This window comes from Melanotaenia boesemani, chromosome 2, assembly GCF_017639745.1.
Source record: "Melanotaenia boesemani isolate fMelBoe1 chromosome 2, fMelBoe1.pri, whole genome shotgun sequence".
Lineage (NCBI taxonomy): Eukaryota > Metazoa > Chordata > Actinopteri > Atheriniformes > Melanotaeniidae > Melanotaenia > Melanotaenia boesemani.
In genome coordinates this window covers 5,208,076-5,221,014 of record NC_055683.1, presented here as the reverse complement: position 1 = coordinate 5,221,014, position 12,939 = coordinate 5,208,076, and the positions used below count along the sequence as shown (strand labels likewise).

At 38.9% G+C, this 12,939-nt stretch overlaps 2 protein-coding genes across 3 annotated transcripts; both read right to left on the bottom strand.

The window, feature by feature from the left end:
- Nucleotides 1-426: 426 nt before the first annotated feature.
- On the bottom strand, nucleotides 427-5,064 carry LOC121654466. 2 transcript variants are annotated; one of them, XM_042008628.1, is made up of 5 exons: nucleotides 4,930-5,064; nucleotides 4,443-4,616; nucleotides 3,947-4,120; nucleotides 3,497-3,625; nucleotides 427-1,758 (listed from the first exon to the last, which is right to left on the bottom strand). In XM_042008628.1, exons 1-5 carry the CDS (start codon nucleotides 5,027-5,029, stop codon nucleotides 1,439-1,441), a joined length of 897 nt encoding a protein of 298 aa, XP_041864562.1. In that variant the 5' UTR covers nucleotides 5,030-5,064; the 3' UTR covers nucleotides 427-1,438. The 2 variants fall into 2 exon arrangements, with proteins under 2 accessions (XP_041864562.1, XP_041864571.1); XM_042008637.1 differs by lacking the exon at nucleotides 3,947-4,120.
- Nucleotides 5,065-6,732: 1,668 nt separating this feature from the next.
- On the bottom strand, nucleotides 6,733-12,918 carry LOC121654117 (phospholipase B-like 1). Its single transcript, XM_042008048.1, has 11 exons — nucleotides 12,695-12,918; nucleotides 12,042-12,264; nucleotides 11,827-11,910; nucleotides 11,379-11,520; nucleotides 10,638-10,778; nucleotides 9,040-9,184; nucleotides 8,555-8,755; nucleotides 8,119-8,259; nucleotides 7,813-7,998; nucleotides 7,569-7,675; nucleotides 6,733-7,467 (listed from the first exon to the last, which is right to left on the bottom strand). Exons 1-11 carry the CDS (start codon nucleotides 12,750-12,752, stop codon nucleotides 7,291-7,293), a joined length of 1,605 nt encoding a protein of 534 aa, XP_041863982.1. The 5' UTR covers nucleotides 12,753-12,918; the 3' UTR covers nucleotides 6,733-7,290.
- Nucleotides 12,919-12,939: the final 21 nt, after the last annotated feature.

Sequence of the window (12,939 nt, the reverse complement as noted above, 5' to 3'; positions counted from 1 at the left end):
AAGTCTTAATGTGATGTCTGAGATAGAGATCAAAATACCACAAAGATGCAGTACAACAGCTCCTGTTTCTGTCATGAGTTTCCACCTCTGCTCACATTTAAGCTCACATTGGCTCAACCAGCAAAACCAGTTCAGACTAACAGACACTCAGCTGGTAAAAAATACTTAGTTTCATTCTCAAATACTTATATTCCCCTTACCTGACATTATCTGACATGAATGCCTCTTTTAGGAGCAATCTTGGCACAAATTGTGAATTAAAATGAACCGGGTTGTTATAGCCTGTTAAAATCAATAAACCTTGTTTATGATTCTCTTGTGTTTTAGGTTTTTAGAGGTTAATGTTAAGAAATGTTGTTTTTACACCAAACTTGTTTAAATTTAGCTATCCCAACCTACTGACGGTTAATTCAGTGTCAAGTGGGAAACTGGAATATGTCATTTCTGATTGGGGAAAAAATATAACAAACACCTGTTATAAATCAGATCTAACAGCTACATGGGGGGGATGGGGGGGCACTGAAGCACAGATTTTGGTCTTGTTAAACAACTCAAACCTCAGAAATTTCACAGCAGCTCAAGGACACATATATTTGTCAACTGTAGAAAGTCTGTGTTACTCGGTGCCATTGCATGCACGGTTGCTGCTTCATAACATCCTGCTACTGATCAGCTGCAGGATGCTTGAGCAAAAAGAGGAAAAATATAGCATCCTTTTTGCAGTCTGTACAAAACTAATGCCCAGCAGTGAGCTATCCAGCTGGTCTATCAGACACAACGCTTGACAGACTCAGCTCAAGAGCATTAGCACAAACCACTGTGCATGCAATGACATAGAGCATGCACAACGGTCTATGCAAACATTTTGCAGTCCACTTGTAGGAAGACTGTTTTATTACTGTTTCAGTTTAGTCTATGTGTATAATAAATTGGCTAGTGAGTAAATCCAGTGCTATTTTTAAGCCATTTTCTTGATTTGTCTTATTTTTGTTTTGTGTTTTATTAAATGTTGGAAATTTGGCATTTTCTGTTTTGTTTTTTAACAATACTTTGTAAAAAAATACAAACACAACACATACAGCCTTCAATATGTCGTATTAAAGCAATGCAAAGACATGAAAGACAATTTTATCAGCACTTGAAAACCATAAAAACATGGTAGATAAGAGAAAAACTCAAGAGTGTTCAAAGCTTCCATTGAGGAACAATACAATCACTTAAGAGAACATCACTAAACCCCTTAATCCAAACCTTAAACTAGGTACTCTGACCAAAACTGAAAGGTTTACTGTACATCATAAACATCATAAAACTAGGTTATGACACTCAAAAATCCCTTTAAACATGACACCAATAAATCTTTTGGACCCGGCAAGTACGAACTCCAAGTTTTTTGGGTCTTTTAACAATAAAGAAAGTCAAAAAGACACACATAGTCCTACACAGTTTTAGTTGTAACTAACACAGTGCCACCCAACTCTGTGGCAGGAAGTGGGATTCTGTGGTCCGCCACAGTACTGCATGCTGGGAGACCTCCGCCTCCCTCTTTACTGCCGTACCTTGCAGGGCCCCTGCAACCAGCAAAGTGGTCCTCCCACTCTGAGCCCATTTGGGCCCCAAGGTGCAACTGATGACAGGCCGAAGGGAGGTCTGCTGCTCTCTGAAACGTCTCAGCCTGGCCGTTTCTTTCTGAGGGTGGTGGGTAGAAATGAACAGCGGCGTCTGTTTTCTGAACAGGCTTCAGCTCTGGTGCCTCCTCTGCAACACAAATAATAGAGAATAATATTCAGAATGAATGCAAAGATCTCACAAAAATACACAAGAATTTACACAAATTAAAAGAACATTTATAAATAGTCACAAAGCTTATGTCACTGACAACTTTTTATAGTTTTTTTTTACAAAACAAAACTCCCAAGGGAGCCTATACATTTTCTCACTAGTCTTCTTAATATAAAGGTAGTTTAAGGGTTTTAAAAAGAAAATTGTTCAGGCTTTTTAAGCTTTTCCTTGCTGAAAAGGAATACCCAACCAAAATGCAACACTCTACCAACCAGATCTAATTAAAACAATGATGTGCTTCACTGCAAATAGACTAATGCAGTTTTCTAATTTCCTGGATGAGATGTGACTAGAAAGTGAGTCTCCTCTGCTTTCTTTTTTTTTCTTTTTTTGCATTTTTTAGTTTGTATTAAAACTGAAAGATTCCTGCGATCCAAAAGTTTAATGTTAGTCAAAAACATGAAGCTCAGCTGCTGCAGGCATGTCATAAGAGACTTATTTCACACCCTGGAGTCTTATAGAAAATATCTATAACTTCACAGATTCCAGTTCTATCTTTTCAACCAGTCCACCCTCTTAAATACTTTGAGTTAGTTCATGTGTTTTCAAGCCTGTGTGGAGACCTAATTTGTCATGGCCAACCAACGGATGTGTGCTGAAACTAGAATAGCTTAAGAGAGTGGTGCCGACCCATGGGACGCCTGACAAGAAGAGAACAGAAACTGTGGAGTTTCTGCTGTGACGAACCTCACACTTCATCACCTGCTTGCCCCCGACCACATTTTCCCCACACGAGTCTGAGATGCCTGCTCTGTAAGTCAGGGTACAATGTTTGGAAAACTATCTTTTCTCAGTTAAACACACTACTTAGATACCCCTCAAATTTGCCCTCTGTGAAGGACATTTGTAAACCTGAATATCAGCCACCTCCATCATACAACTACACAAACTCCTTTTGGTATCTAAAGAGGGCATTTAGGAGTTTTAAATGACCACAGTTGTAGGGGTTGAATTTTCATCTTTCCCTCCAGGGTGTCCATGATCCATGAGAACAATTTATGAGGAAAAGAAAATGTAAAATGCATAATAATTTTGATCAAGCTAATTTTGTCTTAAAATGTTTTTATATTTATATGAATCTTTGTAATTCACATGAATATCATAAAAAACACATGTACTAAATTAAAATAGAAATATTTTACCACAATATTTAGGTTTTAAGAAATGTCTTCCACAGTGGACATTTGTATTTATTTTATATTTATCTTCCTTTTTGTTCCGTATTTTTTCCAACTCTGCTCAACTGGATTGAAGGTTAATTTTACTAAACTAAAAACACATTTCGGATTGGATTTTGTGGTCTACCAAAGCAAAATGACTTTTAAAGTTACAGATTGACAGAGCATGGGAGAACAAGCTGATTTTCATTTGACCGAATCTGGCTAACCTTAACCCAAGAAACCCACCAGTTCTTTGACAGGTTCTTTATAAATATCACCTTCCTGGACAGTCTAGTGGATGCTGAGGTTTCTACAGGAAATGGACATTTTTTGATTTGGGAATCATCAACATAAGACTTCAGAATAAGGTTGACAGCTTCTTGATTTTCTATATGTCATCTCAGCAACTATCTCTAGACAGAATTAACTACATAGTTTCAGACTTGTATTTAAACACCAATCAAACTTTTTTTAAACATCATATCATCTCCTACCGGAGTTGCTGCTGTCTCTTGTCTGCCGTCTGAATATCACACACCAAAGAACCAGAGACAAGACAGACCCCATGATGGCCAGGATCAGGAAACCCCACAGAGCTGAACTCTGAATCGTTGGGACTGGCTCTGAGGGGAACAGAAACATCAGCTGCATTAACAGGTAATATATGGTTGTAAAAGCCAAGTTGTCATTAAGGAAATATGCATAAACTGGTCATTTATTACCAATGTTATGTTTCTGAAGGAACAGGGATGCAGTTTAAACCAACTAAAACAGTCATTTAGAGATTTCTGGTTAACAAAGGTATTTATTTCATTAAAGAAGTTCTGTAATCCCTCTGTGGTAATGTTTTGAGACCAAAACCAAACTCTGAGGGAGTTTTTTTGTTCAAGAAGTTGAAAAAAATATTTTCACCCAATAAAGAACACAGGTTTTGTGAAGCTCACCTGCTTTTGGATGAACCTCACGGCTTGATTCTGTCCGGTTTAAACACTTGCCAAGCAGGTTGTCATATTTCTGACCCTCAGGGCAGCTCTTCTTGCTCATGGCTGGAGCAGTTAAATGATGAGACCTAGTCATGGTCTTTTGTATAAGCTGGTTCTGAATCGTTGGGACTGGATCTGAGACCAACAGAAACATCAGCTGCATTAACAGGTAATATATGGTTGTAAAAGTCAGGTTTTCATTAAGGAAATATGCATAAACTGGTCATTTATTACCAATGTTATGTTTCTGAAGGAACAGGGATGCAGTTTAAACCAACTAAAACAGTCATTCAGAGGTTTCTGGTTAACAAAGGTATTTATTTCATTAAAAAAGTTCTGTAATCCCTCTGTGGTAATGTTTTGAGACTAAAACCAAACTCTGAGGGAGTTTTTTTGTTCAAGAAGTTGATAAAAAATATTTTCACCCAATAAAGAAGACAGGTTTTGTGAAGCTCACCTGCTTTTGGATGAACCTTACGGCTTGATTCTGTCCAGTTTAAACACTTGCGAAGCAGGTTGTCATATTTCTGACCCTCAAGGCAGCTCTTCTTGCTCATGGCTGGAGCAGTTAAATGATGAGACCTAGTCATGGTCTTTTGTATAAGCTGGTTCTGAATCGTTGGGACTGGATCTGAGACCAACAGAAACATCAGCTGCATTAACAGGTAATATATGGTTGTAAAAGTCAAGTTGTCATTAAGGAAATATGCCTAAACTGGTTGTTTATTACCAATGTTATGTTTCTGAAGGAACGGGGATGCAGTTTAAACCAATTAAAACAGTCATTCAGAGTTTTCTAGTTAACAAAGGTATTTATTTCATTAAAGAAGTTCTGTGGTAATGTTTTGAGACTAAAACCAAACTCTGAGGGAGCATTTTTCTGTTCAAGAGGTTGATAAAAAATATTTTCACCCAATAAAGAAGACAGGTTTTGTGAAGCTCACCTGCTTTTGGATGAACCTTACGGCTTGATTCTGTCCGGTTTAAACACATGCGAAGCAGGATGTCATATTTCTGACCCTCAAGGCAGCTCTTCTTGCTCATGGCTGGAGCAGTTAAATGATGAGACCTGCTGTAGTGTTCCCCCTCCTCTGAACTTGTGTTTGTAAGAAAAAGCACACACACACACACACAAAAAAGACAGAAGAGGGACGTGATGGGAGGGTTTGTGAAATTAAAGTAGCAGGTCTAACAGACGTTTCAGTTCCTTCATTTAATAGGAAAGAGTGAATCACTACATGTGTCCCACGGGGACAGAGACATAGAGAGACACATGTCGGGGGGGTGTATGTCAGTTTGTGTGAATTAGTAAGTGAAACAGTGCGCAGGCGTTGACAGCCTCCCACCAGACCAGTAGGCAGGTTCGGGTGTTGTCACTCCTCGGGCCCTTCGTTCAATAGCTCCCCATCCGATCTCAAAAAGGGTCACCTGGCCTGCATTAAATAGACAGAACCAGTAAGACTTCATTATATTGTTACTTAGCTAGTAACAATATGTCGGCCGCAGCCTTAACCTGCTAATGCTAAACCCAATACACACATTTACATACACATGGGGTGTGTCCCAATCCGCGCACTTCTATACTTCAAACACTACATTTCAGTGTTTAATGCGCTGACACAGAAATTTCAGTAAAAACTCAGGGCACTGAAAGTACTCGGATGCTGGTGCGAAACGATGGACACTAAGCGCACTAAACAGACGCCATCTTGCTGACGTAGAGGAAGGTGAGGTGCTTTCAACCAGTTTTACATCGCTGCCAAATACCCTGGTGAGCGTATTTATCAGTTCAGCTGCGCATTTCTTAATCGCTGGGCAATATGAACTAAACCTTAAATCTCGATATTTTTTACCTGAATCACGATATATGATATATATCTCAATATATTTATTTATTTACTTATTTTTGTCAAGTAACCAAAGAGACAGTTTTAATTTACAGCCTTCGGTGCTAAATATACTTTTTATTAAGGATCAGTGCATTAAAACAGCTGACTGAAATTAAAGTACCTTTATATTAAATTCAATGCTCCTGAAACAAAATAAATTAAAAATACTTTTCAATGACCATAACAAAAATACAGCTGTGCAAAATGCAAAAGAAAAGATGCTTTTAACTCAAAACAAACTATCTCGATATAAATGATATTCCTCCTTCTATATTGCGTCTGATAAAGTCTCGATATATTGCCCAGGCGGAGGCTATTTAAGCCTGTTCTTATTAGTAATTAATAATTTTGTTTTGTCACTGCTTTCTGCTTAACAGTACAACATCTTGTCTAGAGTTAAACGCTGAAGCTTGCAAATATCTCTCTGGAGTGCAAGAGTCTGGAACTTGCCACAAAGCTCTGAGAAGTTAAACTGGATAAAGTTATACATTTTTTTACAGAAAGGTGAACATCACAATAAATGGTCTTGTGGTCACAACAAACTACCAAGAAGTTAAAAAAGTCCACAGCCTGCTCTGATTAGTCAGCTGATATGGGGTTAAATGGTGTCGAGTGAGACAGCTGCTGATAAAACTAACAACTCATCAAGCTTTTTGCAAATGTTTCATCATGATGTCGTTAAATGAAGGACAGTTTAGGAGGCAGTTTACAGGCAATTTAGGAGCAGTATCTTTAGTACAAAAGCGTGACTGCGTTTGACAGTGTCATGCAAAAAACAGCAACATAACACACTGATGGTAGAAAAAAACAATGAAAACAACAGGACAACTCATTAACTGAAAGTCAAACAGGACTGTGTTGGTGCAAATGGAAAACTTTAATAAACAGCAGACACTGAAAATGAAGGCACGTTTCACGTGCACAGTATTACAGAAACATTCAGGTTTGTAGAAAAAGATAGACCTAAGGTATTTTTATTTCTTATAGTTCAAGAAATAAATGCAGACAGATCACCAGAGAGGATTGATACCTGAGTACAGCATTGCACTTTTTCATTTATGATTCTAATAATAGTGTTGGTATGTATAAGGACATTCAAGCTTTCTAAAAACAAAACAAAACATGAGTTCATAAACTGATTAAGTGCATTGATTTGGCATTTTTATCAAATCATAAAAGTCACTGTCAGTGTTCAAGGCACCACTGGCTGCACCTCCTGAGTGAGATACTGGTCGCAATACTGATTTAAAACAGGATTTCTTTCAATCAAATTACAGAAGGAATCTCAAGATAAATTGTACACAAACTAAACATCAGATTTTACCTTTGAACCTGGACATTTATTACTCTGAAATCATCAAACAGAAAGCATCTCTTCATCTCTCACACAGATCCACAGCCACACACACACACACCTCATGGTTCAAAGAGGAGAGGCTGCATCTTCACAAAAGTGAAGTTGTAAAATCGTGGCAGGCCCTGGTGGGAGATGCTGCCAAATTTATCCCAGAAGAACGGCGGGAGTCCATCCTGCGTCGTTGGCCCGTTCACTGCTTCCGTAACAAAGTCCCCCGCCATGTGGAAATCTGTCGCCTGGACGGAGAGAACAAAATCTGAGCTAAGCTACAAAAAACAAACAAACAAAAAAAGCACACAATTCTGCAAAACAGATGATAGTGGTGACTGGGGAATACCTTAGTGTCATAGCAACCTCCCGCTGAAGGCTTCTCTGCTTTCAGGTCGTTACGGCAACAGATGGTCTTGCAGGGGTCGCCTTTGGAGTATGGATCTTTCTTGTAGTCTGAAAACAAGTAGAAAAAAACAAGGGTCACTGACCGTCTTCTGGGTTAATAACTGAATTTTTACAACATAATCTGTCTGCAATTTGAAAGGAAGTTGTAAAACTAAACATCCACAATCACACAGGCGGGGCCACACCATTAAATCTCATGATGTACTTCAAGGAGTTCAGATCTTTGACATTGGCCTGGTCACGGCGGAAGATCTTGGCTCTTGGACAGAGATCGTAGGAGAAGTCCTCGCCATATTCCTTCCACATTTCTGGATAACCACTAAGTGTGTAGATCTTCTGGTGGAAGGGAATGTTGTAGGATGGCCAGTAACCTGTGTTAAACAGACAAAAAAATAGACATTGCATATAAACAATCCAAATACTGTTAAAAACTAATATATATATATATATATATATATATATATATATAAACCCAAACAATTACCCATTACCTCTGCGCAGAGCCTGTGTCTGGTCAGAATACTCCACCAAGCCGGGGATCTGCTCCACCACGGTCAGAGCGCCATCATCAACGCTCTGGCCCAGCTTCACTTTGCTCCGGTCTAACACCATGTACTGGTTGTTGTAGGTGCCTTTATGAAGGGATGGTGGGTGCCAGTTCATAGAGGAGGAGTGATGAAAAAGAAAAAAATGGCATCAAACTGCTGCCATGAAATAAAATCAATCTGACTCATTCTGTCAATTTCAAATAACTAAAGCAAGGAAAAGAAGAAATTCACATCATCCTTTAAAGATGATGTCTGCAATTTAGTGATAGGTTGATTTATTCTCCACGTTATAAAGAATAATTAAAATACGTTATTGCTTAAAAATGCATAAATCACATAAATATGTAAGTGTGCTGCTTCATAAATGTGCACCACTAACCGGAGTTGTACATGGAGAAGGTTTTGGCCCATTCCTCTCCTGTATGAGCCAAGCTGTGAGCCAGTCTGACTCTCTGCCATGCTAGCAGGCTGATTGGGGTGATTGTGTCAAACAGGGAGGAGTTGAAGACATTGTTGGTAGTCTGGGTCATCATCAGACCACTGCCTAAGAGGTAAAAGTCATCCAAAGACACCAGAAAACCTGTGGACACAATTCAGAGTCCAGACATGAGATTTATTGACAATGACAAATTGATGAAAGAAGCAGGAGAGATGAGGAGACATTCTTTGGGCAGACTAGCAGAAAATCATGTGATAGGGAAAATAAATCAGCTGATCTGGGTTGTCTCTTTGGACATAATTGACTCCTGGCTGTGGTCACTTTTGTCTGTTTGGGATAATTGCGATCATGCATGTCTACAACACTGCTGCAGTTTTTATCTCAGCACTTTAGTTGAAGAGAGAGAATTCCTCTGGCCCACATACCAGGGTAGCTGCTGAAAGACAGTCTCCCAGTGGCTGTGTGGGGCTCAGAGATGTGAAAGTCCCAGTGTTTGTAGATGCGCATTGTGGCAGCGTACGTATACCAGCTGGAATGGGCAAACAGGAGATTTTCGTACCCTGGCAGCATCTGCAAAGAGAAGAAAACAGTGATGGACTTGAGTTCAAGATTCAAAAGATTTTTCTTTTGTATCAAACTAAAAGAAATGAATAGAACTCAGCAACATACTTTACTTTATGATCCAGTTAAACAGCAGCTTGCAGGTTGTTTAATTTGCACAATATACACATAACATTTTCTGGAAGTTTATGTTCAAAAAGAGCAGTAATTCACAATAGAACATTCTTAGCATTGCTTTTAAAAATCTTTTTTTTAATCAAAGTAAAATTGAGTAATGCCTCCTTACTAAGTTTCATAAGATCTAAATTCTGCTTCAAGTCTCTTTGAAGTAGTAGATTTAGTGTTTTTGTGAGTTGCACAAACTCCACATGATCACAACAGAAAGCCATGATTTCCTGTTAGCTTTTCTGTCTGGGTGCATTAAGTGCAGGTGAAGAGACAGAACTGCACGGCTGCATCTGTGACAGGAAATGCGACTGACATGTGTTGCTCTTTTTAAACAGGAGAATAAAGAGATTGGAAGGAGCTCCAGATTGCATGTAAAAACTAGAAACAGAGAGCTAACAGTGGTTTCCTCCATGCACGCAGTTGCTTCAGAGCCACCACTGGCAGCCACCTTTGTTTCTGGCACCAGTGTCATGCCAGGAAACTGGTGAAGCAAAGGGGCTACAGTACATCCAGCTCCACAGGCATGGCAGCAGATGCTTTGGGTCTTCTATTAGAAGCTTCGCTTATTCAACCCTTTAATGTTAGTTAAGAAAAAAGCATGTTTCTTCACATTATTTTCATTTCCTTGTGACAAAACAATAAAAATCAGTGTTTTTTTTTAAACAAATAGTTGAATTAACAGTTAATAATACAGAACTAATAGTGAAATGTTCAAAACTTGAAATAATAATGGGGTAATAAGTGCTCACTTTGGCATTACATACCCAAACCTAGAGGTAAAAAGGACTCAGGAGGGCTCATTTTCACAAATATTTAAGAGGAAAAAATAAATCACTCTACCAAAAGATATAGGGTTAACAGTGTGTTCATTTATTTCTTTATTTAAGCTCAATTTCTTGCTCCAATGTTTAATGAAGCTTGATAACTCTGCATTAATGCTACATCCCTGCTCAGTTATGTTTGTAATTGAGTACAAGACTCTGCTACTAAAACTCTAAACACCAGTTACACTCGTATTTCATTGCTTAGTGTGGTATTACTTTCCTAACGTCTTGGGAAAAAGGTGTGGAGATTATGAAAGAAGTTCAATTGGATTACTTCTAAAGTTATACTGTCATAATCTAATGAAATTTAAAAAAATGTTCTGCACACGAGGCACAGCTGATGTTAGAGTAACTCAGATGAGGAACTATGAAAATACACGTAAGAAAATCATTTGATTACAGCTGATGGCAGTGGTGCATCACTAATTTCCTATGTGGAAGCCCGATTTAAACCTGTTTTAAACGTTTACCTTGATGAGTGCAGAGCAGTGCCCCATCCCTGGAAGTTTGAAGTCTCGGAGAGGAGGGTTGGAGTCTGGGACCAGGGCTGGGATCAGATCCAGCAGGTCTCCCACTCCATTCAGGAACTGGATGGCAAACAGCGAGAGCGGCTGTGGGAAGGACGGCAGATAAACAGCTGGTGAGAAAATAAAGTTTACAAGTGCAGTTGTCTGAATAGAGACACAACCACCAAAAGTTTATAAACTGAGAAAGGAAAACGTGAATATCATTTTCATGCAAGCTGACCTCGGCTGATGCTTTAAGCAGAGGGTGAAGCCTAATAAAAGTCAGTACTAGTGACACTGTTTAATTATTATTTACCTTTAAAATGGTGTTTTCCAGAGTAAACTATGAACATTTGTAAATTACACTACATCTCAGTTCTGCAAAAGGAAAGCGACATTGTGTCCCTTTACAAAAGGTTTAGTTGGTATTTAAGCTTCCTCGTTTTGAATAAGAACTTGGTAAAATGCTTTATAAATAGACTAGACTGGTCAGGGGAAGAGTGTGTCATTAAGATATTTCCTTTAGAAAGACTAAAACAAACAGGCTTTCATCTAAACTTACCCTAGAATGTGAGAAACCTCAAATTAAACTATTTTCCTGGTGATTTATGAATATTATGCCTTTGTTTTCTTGTTGTTCATATAGGAAACATGGTTTGTAGTCTTGTTTTGTGGAGTTAGAACATTCAGTGAAAACTTCTTTACCTTCTTTCCTTGCTCCTTGGCCCACTGGGCAACTCCTGCTTGCAGTCCATCCATCTGGGCTATGATGAAGCCCATATGTTTCCACAGAGGATCAGAGGTCTTGTTTAGTTTCACTTGCTCTCTGACCCATGAGTCCTGCTTCCTACAAAAATAAAAGAGTGAAACTTCCCATTTATTCATTGTCATTTACAGAAAAACTGGGCTGAACACTGGCTACATTACCAAAAACTAAAAAAAACGGAGGAGGGTCGGTGCATTTGAAGATAAACAATCCTCTTGGGCCTACAGCTAGTGTCACAAACAACTTTATTTATTTGTGGCGTGTTTATCAGCAGCTAAAAGCAGAATTTATGTGAGAAGAGGATATGAAAGATGATGACAGTGATGCACATCTCAGAATGTGAATCGGGTTTTGTGGTTTTAATTTTTAAAGAGAAAACGCACTTACGCCATGAAAGTCTTAAGTGGGCCGAGGACCGTTGGGTCGCGGATCAGCGCTGGATACATGTTGGTGTAGTGATCCATCATCTGCCTCAAGGAAAAAAGTAAAGTACAAGATATAGTGCCCTTGATTAAAGTTTATTTTAAATATCATGTTTCAGAGGCAATCCAAGTCTTCTCCTAAAATACAGCAGAGGACCACAAGCATGTTGTGACACTTACTGGGCAGTAAGGAAACCTTCAAGGTATCCAGCTAGGAAGAAGGTGACCTCGTCGGTTTCTGGGGTCTTTCCGTATCCTGCACGGATTTCCAGGACACTCCAGCCTGTACTGAGCAGGGTGTCATTCAGGTACCCATATGCATCACCCTCAGTCTCCAGCACGCCTTCTTTGAGATGGACAAGCTTGTGATCAGGGTCCCAATAAACCGTGGCTGCTGTCATCGCTGAGTAAAAAAATATAGTGGAGATGTAAACACAATGTCTATATAAAAAGTGTAGACTTCTACAGATTTATTGCTAGAAATAAAGCAAAGAAGTTGGAGTTATATCCCTATAAGAAAATGTTACAACTCACCTTTGAGAATCTAGTTTTGTCATGCTTATGTAGCCTACATATTTAAGTATAAACCCTTGTTAATACAGATGCATATGAATGAAAATGAAACTTAAAACATGACTTTGGGGATTGCCCTGCATATAATTGACGTTTAAATCTCGCACTTCAAATCACAGCTCAGTCTGATTTGAAAAAAACATTCAAGAAATTCCTCATGCAATCTTTAAAGTACCCACTATTACTTAAAATCCGGAGAAATAAAGCAATTAGATCCTTATACAACCAGCCGGGATTATTTACATACTCGTCCTACTTACTTTCAGCTGAGGCGACGGTCGCAACCACATGGAGCAAAAGAAAGACACCCAGCCTCATTGTTGATATCACGTTTTAGACAATATAATGAAAAACTGAGACTGGAGTAGCATACAGAACTGAATCAACTTTAAAAAGAGCAGGCGAAGAGGAAATTAAATGTTATGTGACGGAGGGAAAGCCCGAGGCAGCCAGAGTGTCACGGGAGCGGAGCGTTTCCTGATTGGCTGCACGGCGGAAAAAGGAA